Source organism: Salmo trutta, chromosome 40, assembly GCF_901001165.1.
Source record: "Salmo trutta chromosome 40, fSalTru1.1, whole genome shotgun sequence".
Classification (NCBI taxonomy): Eukaryota; Metazoa; Chordata; class Actinopteri; order Salmoniformes; family Salmonidae; genus Salmo; species Salmo trutta.
The window spans coordinates 3,520,658-3,539,660 of NC_042996.1; the positions used below are offsets into that span (position 1 = coordinate 3,520,658).

The 19,003-nt window shown below is 44.2% G+C and overlaps 1 protein-coding gene across 6 annotated transcripts in view; it reads right to left on the reverse strand.

Annotated features, from left to right (window-relative positions):
* chchd3a (coiled-coil-helix-coiled-coil-helix domain containing 3a) overlaps positions 1–19,003 on the reverse strand; it is a 104,101-nt gene that overhangs the window by 65,155 nt on the left and 19,943 nt on the right. For all 6 annotated transcript variants that reach the window (XM_029742561.1, XM_029742559.1, XM_029742558.1 and 3 more), the window contains one exon: positions 5,266–5,446. In XM_029742561.1, coding sequence (XP_029598421.1) covers positions 5,266–5,446 — 181 coding nt within the window. The remainder of the gene's footprint in view (positions 1–5,265; positions 5,447–19,003) is intronic.

Consider the following 19,003-nt stretch of genomic DNA (forward strand, 5'->3'; position numbering starts at 1 on the left):
AGCGGGGGGGGAGGGGGTAATTGAAATGTTCTGAAGAGACTAGTGGGACTAGTATAGGTGTGTGATAATGAGCTGACGCAGATCCTCAAGTCTGTACTGGACTACGTAGAGATACTGTGGGTTGAACGTATAAGGGTCTAAGGAAAAACACAACAAATGCTTTGAGTTTGGAAGTCAACCTCCAGTCAATCTCCAAATCACAGAAAGCTATAGCTTAGTCACAAGGCATATGGCTATCAAATGTTAGAAATAAAACATCCAGGCTACTAGCCTATACAGCCTTGTGTGTGTGTGTGTGTGTGTGTCCCCACTCAGGCTTAAATGGCCACCGAGGCAATTCTCCTGGAAGGCTGCGTAATTGGTGGCTAATGCCATGGCGGTGTGGTCATTACAGGAAGGCGTGGGGAGCATTCAAGCACAGTACACCTCTACCACTGTGTGTGATGTACCGGGGGTTCTATAGGGCCCTGCTGCCGTGGCGACGTGACATGCATCCTGATGAGAAGACCAGTCAAAACCTTGTTGGATCAGGAGACTGAGGACAGAAAACACAACAACTAGCGCTTTCCTCTACCGCTCCAGCCTGACTTATGTAGAGCTTATGTAGGCTAGCCTCTATACCCTGTCCTTACTTCTTCACCTGCTCTCCTCTTCCCATCCCCTCTATCACCTAGTATTCCAATCACTCCCCTTACAACCAGTTTCACTGACATTCCTCCATGGAATAAATCCAGCCTCTCTCTCTGATTATATGCTGTAACGGTGTAGCACAGTATTTTCTTCCCAAGATTTAACAATAAAACCAAGGTGTTTCTTTATAATTGGGAAAAAAATACACTTGCTATAATAGCAAAGCAGCACTTTTTGTAGATCCAGGGACAGGCTTGCTAAGAACCAAATCCCACAATAGCGTAAGGGTTGCAGCCCTGCAGTGGTGTGGGCTTATAGAGAAGACATTTAAAGCTTCTCTAACTGGTAATGTAGCACAGTTTCCTTTAGCTCAGTGGTTCCCAACCTTTTCCTTTCCAGGGACCACCAAATCACCATCAAAAGCTCGAGGACCACCAATCACAGAGTGTCTCAATTGTTTTACATAAAATATCTTAGCGGTCAAATTTATGTTATCAGTGAATGTAGCAGATTAAATATATTACAGATGGATGTTTGTTAAAACAATTTGTATTGTGAAATGTAATGTAAAACTGTTTATAACAGGTTGAAAACCACTGCTCTAGCTGAATGTAAAATGGTGGTTCTGAAAGCACCATCTAGGCCGCACTGTGTGCTTAGAACAGCAACCATGCTACTCCCAAGGGCCCGTTTTCAAATCCTTTACCACAGTTCTTTATTTCCCATTACAAACGCGTTATGTAGTGTCCGTGTCGTGCGATGTAAAAGGTAACACACTGATTGACCCATGTTGGAACGGTACATACACACAGTTAGGGGTCATCACCAAAGCATTTCACGTGCTCCATGTGGAAATGTAGCTTGTATCTACACCAACCTCATATTTAAAAAGTCTACAGGGAAATACATTATTCAGAGTGTCTGTACATTATTCTGAATATCAATCATGAAGTCTGAGTGAACATACTTCTGTAATGAAACTGCTTATTTTTTCCCCATTTTAAAGCACTGTGCTACTTCAAAGACAGTTGGGGAAGTGTCTTGGCGGCTGAAGAGAGACTGGTAGATTCCCAAATGACACCCTATTCCCTTTATACTGCACTACTTGTGACAAAAGCAGTGCACTAGAAAGGGAATATGGTGCCAATTGGGACGTAGCCACTGAGGAGAGAGAGACAGCCGTCCCAGAGTTAACACCGAAAAATAACAATGAGGGAAGAAGGTGGGCGACTAGGTTGTCTTTTAAAGGGAAAAGTCCATTTCCAGTTGAAAAGAACAGTGGGCATATGAGAGGACTGACAGCCTTGACAATTACATGTGTAAAATAGGCTCGGTGATAACCCCTCGGATTCTATTAAACTCCAGAACTCTAAATCAATTCTCAAACAGGGAAATCATCACACACACTTTCTGCTAAAAGAACAGACTGTCCATCCTCTTCTGCTCTTTGCTCCAGTGTGAGAGAGAGACAGAAACAGAAGTGTAAAAAATTATGTTGTCTGTGTGCAAATATCTGTGAGAGAGTGTGTGTGCTCAATTTGCATGTACCGACTCATTTTAACACCCGGCTCCAGTCCCTTGGGGCTCCCGGCTCCAGTCCCTTGGGGCACCCGGCTCCAGTCCCTTGGGGCACCCGGCTCCAGTCCCTTGGGGCACCCGGCTCCAGTCCCTTGGGGCACCCGGCTCCAGTCCCTTGGGGCACCCGGCTCCAGTCCCTTGGGGCACCCGGCTCCAGTCCCTTGGGGCACCCGGCTCCAGTCCCTTGGGGCACCCGGCTCCAGTCCCTTGGGGCACCCGGCTCCAGTCCCTTGGGGCACCCGGCTCCAGTCTCTTGGGGCACCCGGCTCCAGTCCCTTGGGACACCCGGCTCCAGTCCCTTGGGACACCCGGCTCCAGTCCCTTGGGACACCCGGCTCCAGTCTCTTGGGGGGCGTGTTAAAAGATGGTAAAGGCCCAGGGTTAACCTTGGAGCCAGGAATAGAGTTTTAAACTCTCTCTCTGTATTACTGCCACTGCTGTGACGTGTAATTAGAGGACAGCCGCCACTGTGACGTGTAATTAGAGGACAGCCGCCGCTGTGACCTTGTAGTACAGGGACTGCCGCCGCTGTGACCTGTACTACAAAGACTGCCGCCGCTGTGACCTTGTAGTACAGGGACTGCCGAAGCTGTGACCTGTACTACAGGGACTGCCGCCGCTGTGACCTGTACTACAGTAATATTACTGCTGTATACTGGTAGTTCTCTCTGCTGGACAGAAGCATGTAACAGTACTGGTAACTTAACGTCTGTCAGACGTGATGTCTCATCTTGAACCTTATCCCAGAGCGCAGGTTTTTCCTCACTGATCATCTGGACAAATCACTATTTCGCAGGTGTTCACATCTTGCAAACTTCAGAAGGGGAGGGGACATTTGGCCCACAGACCTGCCCAGAACTCGCAGAGAGAGGGAGGTGGAGCTACCGCCCTGCTTCCGTTCCCCGTTGTCGTATCTTTTGGAACACGTTGGCCCCCAGAACTGGAGCACTGCCAACTTGTTGTTGTAAACACATACCAACTTGTTGTTGGCAGGGCTACAGTCCATATGACTAAACTGAGCTACCCGGACATTATTTTAACAGCACCAAGAGAGGACAGACACTTACATGGAGATATATGGCTGGTCCTATCCCTCCCTCCCTCCCTCCCTCTCTCCAAAAAAATCATTAAATTAAAGATGACAAAGAACAAAACAGCTCTCTTCACAGATGCTGAAGGCGTATAGAGTCCCTGCTCTCCCTCCCCACCTCCCTCACTTTTAAATGTTTTCGATTGGATCGTCGTTCCGAGCGAGGGATCCCTGATACACTCATCCTGCGGCGTGGTGGAATCGTGGCACGCCATGGCGTCTCGGCCCCCCAAAATGATTCATTTTTCTATTACGGCGATGAGCGTGTGAAATGAGCTATATAATCAATAGCGTAGGTTTGTAAACAGGGCCCGTTCTCCGGGGAGCGTGTTGTTCTTGTGTGTGTGTGTGTGTGTGTGTGTGTGTGTGTGTGTGTGTGTGTGTGTGTGTGTGTGTGTGCGCCTGTTGTGAGAGAATTTGTTGGCTGTCAAGGCAATGCAGGGACGACGCTGGTCTTGCTATATGTTTACAAGGGCTATTTACAGCAAATAAAGCCATAACTCTCTAAAATGAGGGTGGCTTTCTCAGACACATCATCATAAGGGAAATAAGGGGACAGTGAAATACAAGAGGGCCCTGTAGGAAGATCAATTTCAGTTTAACCTAATCATATAGTGGTAATCATCACAATGATATGGTAGAAGTGAAACCCCTCATTTCTCAGGTCTCTGAGGGGCTAGCGCGTGTGTGTATGTAAGAATAATCAATAATTTGGCGGGTGCTTATATTTGTCCTGTTACACACTTGTATTAGTGTGTAATGCAAATGCTTTTATTGCGTGTGTGTGTGTAAGGGGTCACACAGGTCAGACGGCTCTATAGACTTCAGTTCACGGCTATGCTCACACACCCGACATGTGTCACCGCTCCAGTCGTGACCTGTCCATTACCACATATGGCTGTGTGTGTGTGTGTGTGTGTTTAACCAATGATGGAAGGGAGCAATATTTAATATGAAAGAAGTGTCATTTCTATGCATTCAAGCTAGAATACAAAAATACATGACTGGTTCCTGCTAAACTGCCCTAATAACAGTGCAGCCATTTAATTCTAACCTCCTGTATCTCTTGCTGTCCTCAGAAGAGTATTAACAGCACTGGAAGCCATTTGCTAAGTAGTTTCAACAGAAGTTATATGAAGGGCACAGCCCCAAGATCCAGACAAAATGTGAATATTATCTGCAGATCAAAAGCTAAAAAGTGGTAAAACTTGGAACTCTTCAAATGTAGCCGACTGGTCATGTTTCAGTGGAGTACGGTATAGCATTAGAAAGCCCAGCAATGGAGTACGGTATAGCATTAGAAAGCCCAGCAATGGAGTACGGTATAGCATTAGAAAGCCCAGCAATGGAGTACGGTATAGCATTAGAAAGCCCAGCAATGGAGTACGGTATAGCATTAGAAAGCCCAGCAATGGAGTACGGTATAGCATTAGAAAGCCCAGCAATGGAGTACGGTATAGCATTAGAAAGCCCAGCAATGGAGTACGGTATAGCATTAGAATGCCCAGCAATGGAGTACGGTATAGCATTAGAAAGCCCAGCAATGGAGTACGGTATAGCATTAGAAAGCCCAGCAATGGAGTACGGTATAGCATTAGAAAGCCCAGCAATGGAGTACGGTATAGCATTAGAAAGCCCAGCAATGGAGTACGGTATAGCATCAGAAAGCCTAAGATAATACTATATAGTCCTCCGTTTTGGTTATGGGAATGGTCCCACCTATGAGGAGCACAGTGATCATCACCCTGGTTACAGAGGGAAATGAGCTGCCATCAGGCCCATTACAGTCATCAACCCTTAGCTAATGGGTGTACAGGAATTTGTTCCAGCCCAGCACTAAAACACTTAATTCACCTAATCAACAGCTTGATGATTGTGAAAGTCAGTGTTAGTGCTGGGCTCAGACTGGAACAAAACCAATTACGAAGGGGGGGTTGAGAAACGGTTGAAGGGGGTTAGGGACTTACGTAAAGCTGGGTGCGTAGCCTCTCGTCCTCAGCGCTGACCTTCTCCCTCATGACAGCCTGCGTCAGGGTATTATGGGTCGTGGCTCTCTCCAGCTCCAGGATACGACCCACCTCATCCTTCACACTGGCCTGGGCCTCAGCCTCAGCAAAGGATGCAGCATGGACCTTCTCCTCCTCCAGCCTGACAGAGACAGACAGTTAACATTTACAATACTAGACAGACAAAGGACAGACGCACATAAGCATACGCAAGCAGACACGTACACAGACACACACGATGTACACACAAACATACACAGCTCAAGTTTCTGAAATCTGAAAAGTAGTGTGTGTAATTATTCATTATAATTTTGGTGAGTTTGATATTCACATTGTTTCTTGTAAGTGAATATCTCAGAAATAGTTAAATGAGTTGTCAGGACTATAATAAGCTCTTATTTAATGTGATAAAAATGATCAAGGAATGTCCTCTGTCGTGGCCACCCGGATGCCATAACTATGTTTTTCACCTACTGTACCCATTTACTAATGTACATGTTTTCATATGTACATCCTAATGACCATTACAGATGACAATTTTGCACATACAACAAAATAACACACAAAGGGGGGTTTTCCACCCCAAACACTTAGGTATGTAAAAGTATAATAACAAGGGGCAATCCAATGAGCAACACTGCAGCTGTTGATTTCACCGGTCATCAGTCATCAAGTATATTATACATAATCAATACGCGACATTCAAAGAGTAGGGTATTTGATGCAAACATAGGCTTTATTTCATAAATATTTACTTTATTGCCTAAATTATCTTGCTGACTGGAGGAAGGCAATTTGGCATTGGCTTGCAAATGAAATCCGCTGCATCATTTTTAAATGATTGTCATTATTCTACTGATAAAAAAAAAACCGTATATGTAGGCTAATAATACAATGTAATAATAGCATATTTGATTTAGCTCAATGAAAACTTGGACAGTGAGCGTAAATCGCATTTCGATAGATGCATGTGGTAGTACCTAGGCTATCTAGTAACGTTATATCTGCAACGGAAATTAATTTACAAGGATGTGTGTACTGGCTACTGTAGGAAAGTTACAAATCTAAATGAAACATTAGTTCCATAAATGAGCCTTTTAGTCCATACGTGTCATCCTATGACTTGGACGTTATGTTGAACACTCACTAGTCTTTCCCTCTCATTTTAGTAGATGTACTTTGCCGTAAAGATCTGATCACACCATTGGCAGGGATATCAGAAAAAAGGGCAACTTCATAACATAAAACACTATATGCCATATCAAATAATCGATTGGACTTCCCGAATGTAGTATTTGCGCTGTGACAGAAGGTCATTTTTTTGTAGATATGCGTTATTCCACAAAGTTCTATCTAGCGCTGCAGTGAGTGGGAGGGGTCTGTATAACCACGTGATGTAGCTCTACCTCGCTCTCCCTGAGTGAAAGAGGTGAGCACTTTGACAGACAGTCCAACGAGTCAGAGGGGTTTAGGAACAGACACATTTAGCCGTTATTCCCCTTGAAATCCACAAGCTGGTCTTGTGGTTCGCCAGCTGGCAGAAAGAGGGCGACATTGAAGACTTTACAGTTGAAAATGACAAAGGGTAAAAAGAAAGGTTATGTCAGTAGATGATCATTTGAAGTTTGAAAGCTATGACGCAGTTGGTTTTTCTAGTTAAAACAGATAAACCAAGTCTGGCTTTGCTTTGAAATGCCTCAAAGCCCTAAGTTTGGAGATTGATTTAGACGTGACACTTTCCTGTGAAAATACCCCCGGACATATTTACATAGGAAGAGTGCAGTGTTATTTTGAGCTGTTAAACCTGCACACACTTCCCACCAGGCAGTTGGAACGATGCAACTTTTTGAACCGTCACTCGGCATTAGATTCTCATAGTTGCCTAGCAACACGTTCATCGCTACACTGCGCTGGTGTGAGTGGTGAAGTAAAGGAAGGTCCCTGAACAGTGAGATCCAAACTGTTCCTCTGTTTAGAATCAAACACACCAGCCGAATATACAGTGCATTCATCAGACCCCTTGACTTTTTCCACTTTGTTAGGTAATAGCCTTATTTTAATATTGATTACACAATTTTTTTCCCCCTCATCATTCTACACACAATACCCCATAATGACAAAGTAAAACCTTTTTGGGGGATATTTATGCAAATCTATTCAAAAATAAACTATTTACATAAGTATTCTGACCCTTTACTCAGTACTTTGTTGAAGCACCTTTGGCAGCGATTACAGCATTGAGTCTTCTTGGGTATGAAGCTACAAGCTTGGTACACCTGTGTTTGGGGAGTTCCTTCCATTCTTCTCTGCAGATCCTCTCAAGCTCTGTCAGGTTGGATGGGGAGCGTCGCTGCACAGCTATTTTCAGGTCTCTCCAGAGATGTTAGATTGGTTTCAAGTCCAGGCTCTGGCTCGGCCACTCAAGGACATTCAGAGACTTGTCCTGAAGCCACTCCTGAGTTGTATTGGCTGTGTGCTTAAGGTCATTGTCCTGTTGGAAGGTGAACCTTTGCCCAAGTCTAAGGTCCTGAGCGCTCTGGAGCGGGCTGTCTCGTGCCTTTTTACTGAGGCGTTGCTTCCTTCTGGCAACTCTACCAAAAAGGCCTAATTGCTGGAGTGCTGCAGAGATGGTTGTCTTTCTGGAAGGTTCTGCCATCTCCACAGAGGAACTCTGAGCTCTGTCAGAGTGACCATTGGATTGTTGGTCTCCTCGCTGACCAAGGTCCTTCTCCCCTTATTGCTCAGTTTGGCCGGGCAGCCAGCTCAAGGAAGAGTCTTGGTGGTTCCAAAATTCTTCAACTTAAGAATGATGGAGGCCACTGTGTTCTTGGTGACCTTCAATAATGCAGAAATGTTTTGGTACCCTTCCCCAGATCTGTGCCTCGACACAATCCTATCTCGGAGCTCTACGGACAATTCCTTTGACCTCATGGCTGGGTTTTTGCTCTGACATGCACTGTCAACTGTGGGACCTTATATAGACAGATGTGTGCCTTTGCAAATCATGTCCAATCAAGGTTATTTACCAAAGGTGGACTCCAATCAAGTTGTAGAAACATCAAGGATGCTCAATGGAAACAGGATGCACCTGAGCTCAATTTCAAGTCTCATAGCAAAGGGTCTGAATACTTATGTAAATAAGGTACTTCTGTTTCAATACATTTGCAAACATTTTTTAAGACCGTTTTCACTTTATCATTATGGGGTATTGTGTGTAGATTGATTACATTATTTTTTCGCATCAATTTTAGAATAAGTCTGTAATGTAACAAAATGTGGAAAAAGTCAAGGGGTCTGAATACTTTCCGAATGCACTGGAAGTGAAGTAAAGACACACTGAACCACTGAGGAGGAATGTGGGTGTAATTAGCCTACAATACTGACTGAAGAAATATATAAAATCAACAATGTTGACCTACGCTCTAAAATAGAACTTAAACTATTCTATGGCTGAAACAGTAACAGGAAGGCTAGAAATCACAGATAGATGGGTAGTCCGATAGTGATCAACCAAAGTTAAAATAACATTCACTACAACCCACCATTAAACTGATAGACGAATCAAAAAGTCCATCATCCACCACAAAGACCTTCTATAGGTTGACTGACCCTGGGTGAAATGGTCCAATATACAGCTGATGTTTGGTCTGCTACCTCTGATGTCAGAGAGCAGGGGGGAACAGGGGTGACGTGCAATGTTTTTCAGAGTGAAGCAGAGCGAGAGGGGGAAGGAGAGAGTCTAGCCATGTCCAGTCTCGCAGTCCACTGAGCTGCACATGTCAGCACTCTCCATCCATCATGGGCTCACACACACAGCAGAATAACATTCCTTTTCAAAAGATAAAACCATTCAGTTATCCATCTCTCCAGTGTGAGTGAGCTTGCGGGTCTTCTGTGTGTGTGTGTTTACATGCCTGCCTGCCCGTGTGTTAGTGTCAGGTGTGTGTGTGTGCTCTGAGATCATCATTAATGGCCCCTTCCCTCCACCAGGTCCTACAGACCTTTAAAGACACTGAAGGAGCCCAGGGAGTCAGAGGAGATCGGGTTGAAGGCAGCTAAAGGAGCGGCCATTAGCCCTGGCCAACAACAGAGCAACTCAGACAATAGATAAGTCCACACCGCAACAATGAGAAGTAATGGGAGTGCCTTGCTGAGAAACAACAGCAAAGCAGAACCTTTAAAACCCACACACACCCTTAACAAGTGCAAACCCAAGCAAAACGGCTATCGCAGGGCAAGGTGCTATCTATCCACCTCACATCTATTCCTTTCCGATCATTATTGCCCGTCTAGGGATATTGGACACATTTTTCTTTCGCTGTGCAAGACCGGCAAGAGAGAAAGTGTGTGTGTGTGTGTGTGTGTGTGTGTGTGTGTGTGTGTGTGCGCGCGCGTACCTACTAGGGGGAAGAAATCATCTTCCTGGGAATAGGTGGATGCTTTCCCCCCTCCACATGTGGAGATAGAGAGACTATAATCTTTGGTTAAAGAACTGGGAGATTGGCTGTTTGGGGCTGGGTGTGTTTTTAGATGGCTCAGTGGTTTGAGACTTGAAAATAGGGCGAGGGTGTGTAAAAGAAGGTTATTGAGGGGTATCATCACTTTGGAGAGGACTGCATGTGCTCCTCTCCCCAGCCACTCCAGAGCGGCACCCAAAACACAACACTCTGCTTTCAGCACGTTGCAAGTGACCTTGAACAAGTAGAGACTTGAAAGTGCTTCACTTTTGGTGACACAGAGTGAAATGTAGGAAAAATAAACTGCTGTGTCACAAATGTTATGGCGAGTCCTTAAAAACAATTGACTGGGATGTTCAGTCAGTCTGAAGGTTGAGGGCATGTACATACAGTAGGTGTTGAGGTTAAGGCCAGGCAAACAGTGATCATGTTAGGTCAACATGTATACTAAGGTCACCACTATGTGGTAAGGTCAATTAACACACTCTTATTTGTAGGCGTTCCAAACCATTCTCAAACCAATATGCAGAAATAGTTTGTGATATATTGAAAACCAAATACGCTGACAGATCTTTTAAAGAGCAGGTTTAAACACACTCTTATGGACTTTACACCGATTTAACTTCCATTCATTATTATGTGTTATGTTGTGTCTCGTGTAACTATGAATGCTGCCAGCTTGGTCAGAGCTCACTGGGAAAAAAAACATGTCACTCTCAATGTGACTTCTCTGGTTAAAAGACACACACACACACACAACAACAAAAAAACCACACACACACACACACACACACACACACACACACACAAAAACATCTATCAAATAGGATCTGGGTCAACAAACTGTTGAATTCCAAAATACTGTACCTCAGATCTACTCAAAGACCCCTCTCCTACACCCATCCCCCTTAAAATCTCAAAAAGTCTCCCCGCTCGCAGAGTTGTAGATATGGATTGTGGCAGTCTTGTGTAACGGTGCTGAGGTGTGCCCAGGGCCCGAACCAAACGCCTCTGAACAAAGAGGTTTAAAAGGCACCATGCTATTTTAATGTGGGAATAATGTTGTTGAACGTTGGGGATGAATCATTTATGGGTTAGCCCCTCTCTGCTCCCCTCAACCCTGACTCCTAGGAGCAAAAGGGGCTATGGGGGGTAGAGGCTGGTATAACCAGAGGATGGAGGGTGGCTCTAGATACCTTTCAGTCAGTCAGTGAAGTAGTACCACCTTTCTATAGGAGTTGAGCCCTTCTTACACCTGGGCAATGAGGAAGCCTGGTGTGACCTGTACTGTACTAACGCTAAGCTGCTTCTCTCACTATGGAGACAGAAAAAGCAAATGTGAATTCTAACTATTATTATGGCTTTGTTTTCCGCTAAAGAATCAAACGCAAGAGACGATCAGGATGTGGAGAACATCATTTCTGGCAGAAAATGCTATTAATGGACTGTGTTAGCGGGAAGAGGACATCTTAACTAATTTGTATTGCTGTCTCCCCAGAGAGAGGCAGGCAACATGAGGAAATGTATCAGGTGTGAAATGATCTCCAGTGCTGGAGCCTGAGGGCATATAGGACCTGTGATGCGTCATCCTATTGGTGAGCTGCTCTAGAGATTATGTGTAGGCAAAGAAATATAGTTATTAGAATGGACATACCCATTCAAAGTCAACATTGTGTGATGAGTGGATTCCGTTTCTACGGTGACAGAAGGGAGGGACACACTCCATTAGTGCAACACATTCAATCACACAACCAGCCATGTGTCAAGTCATCTACATGTTGATAAGGCTACTAAGTTAATGGTGTGAATGCATCTCACCTCTGATAAAAGGGTAGTATTGAAAAGAAAGGAGAGAAGAGGCCTAGACAGCTGCTAGTGGGTGATACATCTTCACTTTCATCTAGGCGTAACGTACCCAGCCGGTAAAACACTGGTATCCCTCTGGGACCGGTTCGTACATAAAACATCCTCCATTCAGGCTGCAAAGGCATCCGTTTCCTCCTTAAGTAGGGGGGGGAGAATATGCGTACTGTCTTCTGCCTTAATAAAACAACATTTTCCACAGCCGTTGTCAGATATATTCCGGAAGATGCACACTGCAGCAGTCTGTTGTTTACCCCTGGCTGAGCACGGGCACAACATCAGGAAGTAGCAGTAGCCACTCTAGCATGGTGGTGGAAAATTAGGTTTATTTTCCCGTTTTTGGGGGAGGGAGCAAAGGAAATGAATAGAAGGAGGTGTGAGAGTGAGTGAGTGAGTGAGTGAGTGAGAGGCTCAGTTGGTAGAACATGGCGCTTGCAACGCCAGGGTTGTGGGTTCGATTCCCACAGGGAACAGTATGAAAAATGTAAGTCGCTCTGGATAAGAGCGTAAGCTAAATGACTAAAATGTAAATGGAGAGAGAGAGGAGTAAGCGAACAAAACAGATATGACCTCAATCATTAAGAGTGATCTAAAATAGAGAAAGAAGTCCAAATGTCAGGCTGGTTAAAGAGGAGAGACATGCTGGGAGAAAGTTAATGCCATCACTATATTATCAAGCAACAGTGGGAATATAAACCTCTGCCTTAGCAACACGCACCAATTACTAGCCAAACAAGGAGAGGGAGCCTAGCCAACAGGGTCATGGTACAACAATTATTTGTATTTATTATGGATCCCCATTAGCTGCTACCAGCAGCTACTCTTCCTGGGGTCCAGCAAAATTAAGGCAGTTTATACAATTTGAAAACAATACATTCACAGATTTCAGGCCTCTCAGGCCCCTTCTTCACCACTACCACATATCTACAGTACAAAATGTGTACATAGTGCGGCAGGTAGCCTAGTGGTTAGAGCGCTGGGCCAGTAACCGAAAGGTTGGTGGATCGAATCCCCAAGCTGACAAGGTAAAAATCTGTTGTTCTGCCCCTGGACAAGGCAGTTAACCCACTGTTCCTAGGCCGTCATTGTAAATAAGAATTTGCTCTTAACTGACTTGCCTAGTTAAATAAAGGTTAAACATATATATTTTTAATGTTATCGTGTGTTATCGTGTTTACGCATGCATGTGTCTGTGCCTATGTTTGTGTTGCTTCACAGTCCCCGCTGTTCCATAAGGTGTTTTTATTTGAGGGGAAAGTTCTGCTTTGAAGTGCCATTGTGGGACAAATGTGGCGTCTGTGATAGTACACACACACACACACACACACACACTCCACTTAACAGTAGAACCGCTGGGCCTCGAGGGACCCCTCTTCAAGCTAGTGAGTAGTCATTCTGACTGCAACATTCTAACACTGTAATTAATACATTTCATATAGGCGATCACAAAAATGTTAATTTGGTTGTGTTTATGATGGTCTCAGGTAACATGAGAACAATAGCATTTTCATTAGTTTATGTTACTGTAGACTATATGTAAAACATGTCAATAATAAAACAAAAAAATAATGAATCAAGTGTTCAATCAATTGTATTTTTGGAGGCTGTGTTACAACTATTAAACAGAAAGCATGTGTGCTGGATAGGGTTGCACATTTTGGGGAATATTCAGAGGTGGAAACTTTCCGTGGGAATTAACGGGAATATATGCAAATGAATATTAATACCATTTCAATTTAGATGTTTTTTTGCATTGTATATATTTACCATATCATAATGGAGACAGAAACATAAACCTTTTACCTTATCAAAAGTAGACATAAAGCCCTTGCTTGGAAGTGTACTTTGCCAGACTGCCAAGAACCTTGTCCTCATCCAGGCCAAGGTGTCGAGACACAGTAGTGACGACTCCATAGGCCTTGTTGATCTCTGCACCAGACAGGATGGGGGGTCCAACATGTACTCTGCAGTGTGAATGGGCTTCAGGTAGCAGTCTTCATGCTTTTTGATGTATTTCAGAACTGCAGTTTCCTCTGCTTGGCGCAACATTGAAGTGGGCAGGGCAGTACGGATTTATTCTCTTACATCTGCAAGCAGAGTCTGAACATCAGACAGGATGGCATTGTCTCCCTGAATCAGTGCAATGGCTACTGCTTTAGGTTTTAGGCTGCTTACCACTCTCTCCCAAAATACATTATCCAGGAAGATCCTCTTGATGGGGCTGTCCATATCGGCAGACTGTGATATGGCCATTTCTTGGAGAGACGCCTTCCCCTCCAGGAGGCTGTCAAACATGATGACAACACCACCCCAACGGGTGCTTGGAGGGAGAGATTACTGCTATAACTTGATGACTCTTCACATACCTAACTGTTTCCTTGGCTCTCTTGCAGAGTGTATCCATTGTTTTCAGTGCCATGATGTCCTTGAGGAGCAGATTCAATGCATGAGCAGCACAACCAATGGGTGTGATGTGAGGGTAGGACTGCTCCACTTTAGACCAAGCAGCCTTCATGTTCACAGCATTGTCTGTCACCAGTACAAATACTGGTGACAGACAATGGACGTGCTTGTTCACCGGACGTGCTTGTTGCACCCTCGACAACTACAATGATTATTATTATTTGACCATGCTGGTCATTTATGAACATTTTAACATCTTGACCATGTTCTGTTATAATATCCACCCGGCACAGCCAGAAGAGGACTGGCCACCCCTCATAGCCTGGTTCCTCTCTAGGTTTCTTCCTAGGTTTTTGGCCTTTCTCAGGAGTTTTTCCTAGGGAGTTTTTCCTAGCCACCGTGCTTCTTTCACATGCATTGCTTGCTGTTTGGGGTTTTAGGCTGGGTTTCTGTACAGCACTTTGAGATTTCAGCTGATATACGAAGGTCTATATAAATAAATTTGATTTGATTTGATTTACAAATACCTTCTGTGGTCCAAGGTCATTGCCTGTGAGCATCAGAGGTGAACCAGTTGCATACACAGCTCGAGCAAGACATTCATCAGCATTTCTCTGACTATGTTCCACCATTGAGTCAAAAAAACGTCCGATTCCAGGAGGACCATGAGCTGTTGCTATCGATAAGGTGTCTGATTCGTCATTTTCACCTCGAATAGAAGTAGAGTGACTTTTGTCAGAGCTTATTTGTTGTGAGCGCTGAGGGAACTTTATGCACTTGGCCAGATGGTTCTGCATCTTTGTTGCATTCTTCACATATTATTTGGCACAGTATTTGCAAATGTACACAGCTTTTCCTTCAACATTAGCTGCAGTGAAATGTCTCCACACATCAGATAGTGCTCATGGCATTTTCCTGTAAAGATTAGAAAAAAAATGAGTAAAAAAACCCAAATACAATTCCATGTACAGATAAATAGATAAGAAGTTAGATTAAACATGGGGCGCCAGGTAGCCTAGTGGTTAGAGCGTTGCGCCAGTTACTGAAAGGTTGCAATGTCGAATCCGAGCTGACAAGGTAATAAATCTGTTGTTCTGCCCCTGAACAAGGCACTGTTCCCAGGCCGTCATTGTAAATAAGAATTTGTTCTTAACTGACTTGCCTAGTTAAATAAAGGTAAAATTAAAACAAACATCTTTGTAAGATAAATGTTTTTCAAATGAAACATGTATGGAAATAGCAAGCTAAAACCCACCTGGTAGCAAAAACTAACTAGCAGAAACTGTTAACAAGTTAGAAATTATTTAAACACACTTTGCTGTTGGCTACTATTTACTAGTTAACAAAAAATGATGTGTGTCATATAAAATATATTCACCCCACCCAGTATTGTAATCAAAACTTACCAGAAAGCATGTAGCCCTTGGCTCAGACAGTGTAGTAGTGTGGGCTCAATAGCATCTCATTAGTATGCAAGATCTTGAGAATCAGCTGTACATGTGATGAAGAATGCACTGTGCATGCAGAGGGTTGCAATTCCATTGAATTGGGGATAGTTTAACCAAAATATGCCACAAGACCTAGAATTGCCTTATGTGTATCCCACAAAAAAAAGGTTCACTGTTATAAGCTAACTTTTTTGATTAATTTAAGCAAAATTCCCAAAATTCCCAGGCTTAACTTCCCATGGAAAATGTTCGGAAAAATTCCAGAAATTTACCGGAAAGTTTCCGACCCTTTGCAACCCTAGTGCTGGAACACCCTAACATATCATTTTTACAAGGGCAAAATAAAAATACCCCAACTTCCAAGATGCACAGTCAACAAGACCAACGGTCAAATTATGAAAACATCAGTAGCCACATTATAAAGCACAAAGTGGCCTTGATAAATAGTGAAAATCTGCACAAATTCAACAATGGTATTACAATGAATAGAAGTGTCGATTTGACAGCAGTCAAAAATAGTAAATTATTGTCAGCTTGTGCTTACATGGTGTGCATCTTCACGTAACGGCATCAGTTGGAGCGTGTCCATGTCACAAACAAGGAAAGCTGGTGAGTGTGTGTTGCTGAGATGTAGGGCCTGCTCTCTCAGTGATGACATTTTGTGCTGCTAATCGGCCCGTAGCATTGTCACCAGCTTGTTCTATCATTTCCTCTCTCCTGTCTCACCGTTTCATTTGGTGGAGGCGCAGGCACCTGCTCAGTGCATACTGTTACGGCTGAGGATCAGAATAAATCAGCAGAGATGCCAGGATATGCATTTCTTCCCCACCATCCGAGTCGTTTTCATTCAGATCTCGTAGCAGAGCTAACGCAGCATGTACATCCCATTCGTCTTGGTCTTCTTGCCATTGTAAATTACAGACGCTCACACTGTGTATTACAAGTAGACCAGAGTAGACTGATAAAAGTGCTTGGATTCAGTGGACTGATAGAGTATATAACATATAGAGATTGTAATTAGAATAGATCAATAGAATGACCCGCCCTGTTCTTCATTCACAATGATGATGACCTAGGCCTAATTATGCATCCTCTTCCCCTCACTCATCAACTCAACCTTTCTCCCTCATCATACTTTTACTTCATTTATTTAATCTGTTGTTGTATCTGTGAAATTAGTGTCGATATAGTTTAACCGGTTCAGTTTCGTGGAAATTATCAGCGTGATTATCAACGGACCACAGCACCTTCAATTCAACTGTCGGGAGGGGCAACGTAGGAAAACCTTTCAAAAAAATTACATTCCCTCCTAAAACAGATTAATATTAAGATTCTAAGAATGACAGTGTGTGATTGACTTATTTAGGAAAAGTCAAGCCGGAGGGGGTCAGGACATTAAAAATGGCAGAGTAATAAACTCAGCAAAAAAAGAAACATCCTCTCACTGTCAACTGCATTTATTTTCAGCAAACTTAACATGGTTAATATTTCTATGAACATAAAATTCAACAACAGACATACACTGAACAAATTCCGCCAGACATGTGACTAACAGAAATGGAATAATGTGTCCCTGAACAAAGGGGGGGGGGGTCAACACCAAAAGTAAGTCAGTATCTGTTGTGGCCACCAGCTGCATTAAGTACTGCAGTGCATCTCTTCCTCACGGACTGTACAAGATTTGCCAGTTCTTGCTGTGAGATGTTACCCCACTCTTCCACCAAGGCACCTGCAAGTTTCCGGATATTTCTGGGGGGGGGGGGGGGGGGGGGTGGCTCTAGCCCTCACCCTCCAATCCAACAGGTCCCAGAAATGAGATCCGAGCTCTTCGCTGGCCATGGCAGAACACTGACATTCCTGTCTTGCAGGAAATCACACACAGAACGAGCAGTATGGCTGGTGGCATTGTGATGCTGGAAGGCCATGTCAGGATGAGCCTGCAGGAAGGGTACCACATGAGGGAGGAGGATGTCTTCCCTGTAACGCACAGCGCTGAGATTGCCTGCAATGACTACAAGCTCAGTCCGATGATGCTGTGACACACTGCCCTAGACTATGATGGACCCTCCACCTCCAAATCGATCCTGCTCCAGAGTACAGGCCTCGGTGTAACGCTCATTCCTTCGACGATAAACGCAAATCCGACCATCACCCCTGGTGAGACAAAACCGCAACTCGTCAGTGAAGAGCACTTTTTGCCAGTCCTGTCTGGTCCAGCGATGGTGGTTTGTGCCCATAGGCGACATTGTTGCCGGTGATGTCTGGTGAGGACCTGCCTTACAACAGGCCTACAAGCCCTCAGTCCAGCCTCTCTCAGCCTATTGTGGACAGTCTGAGCACTGATGGAGGGATTGTGCGTTCCTGGTGTAACTCGGGCAGTTGTTGTTGCCATCCTGTACCTGTCCCACAGGTGTGATGTTCGGATGTACCGATCCTGTGCAGGTTTTGTTACAGCTGTCCGTCCTGTCTCCCTGTAGCGCGGTCTTAGGTGTCTCACAGTACGGACATTGCAATTTATTGCCCTGGACACATCTGCAGTCCTCATGCCTCCTTGCAGCATGCCTAAGGCACATTAACGCAGATGAGCAGGGACCCTGGGCATCTTTCTTTTGGTGTTTTTCAGGGTGAGTAGAAAGGCCTCTTTAGTGTCCTACATTTTCATAACTGTGACCTTAATTGCCTACCGTCTGTAAGCTGTTAGTGTCTTAAGGACTGTTGCACAGGTGCATGTTCATTAATTGTTTATGGTTCATTGAACAAGCATGGGAAACAAATGTTTAAACCCTTTACAATAAAGATTTGTGAAGTTATTTGAATTTTTACGAATTATATTTGAAAGACAGGGTCCTGAAAAAGGGACGTTTCTTTTTTTGCTGATCTTACATCTCAAGCAAAAAACATCTGCAACCCACTAACCAGCTTTCATTGTTTATGTGACATGGGCATGCCCCAACTGATGCCAATGCCTGAAGACTCATACCATGTAAGCACAAGCTGACAATAATTGACTATTTGATTGCTGTCATATCAACACTTATATTCAGTATAATACCATTGTTTAAGCAGTCCAAATGACTGCTCTAGTGGTTCTGGTGTTAAACACAGTGGCACTCAGACACACCTACTGCCACAGTCACCACACATCACAGTGACACCTGTGCTCACCCCTGTGTCCCACTTAATTCAACGTAAGCATGCCCGTTGGTGACAGGAACAACCTGAGAAGTGAGACCTGTGTCTGTCTGTCCCTGTCTGAGTATCAGTCTGAGTGGCATCCTCACTGAGCCTCTTTTTTCTCCCACAGTGCTTAGGGGCCACCACAGGTCAACCCCAATCAGAGGGCACAGCAGTGAGTGCTGACAAAGCAGAGGAGAAGAGGGACAGAGAGGAGAAAGAGATAAGAGCTGTGTGGTATTTGAGAGGAAGAGGAGAGTAGAGGTAAATAGAGGCTAGGAGGTCGAGAGAATAGAAGAGGTAAATATAGAGGATAGAAGTCAAGAGAGAGAATAGAAGAGGTAAATATAGAGG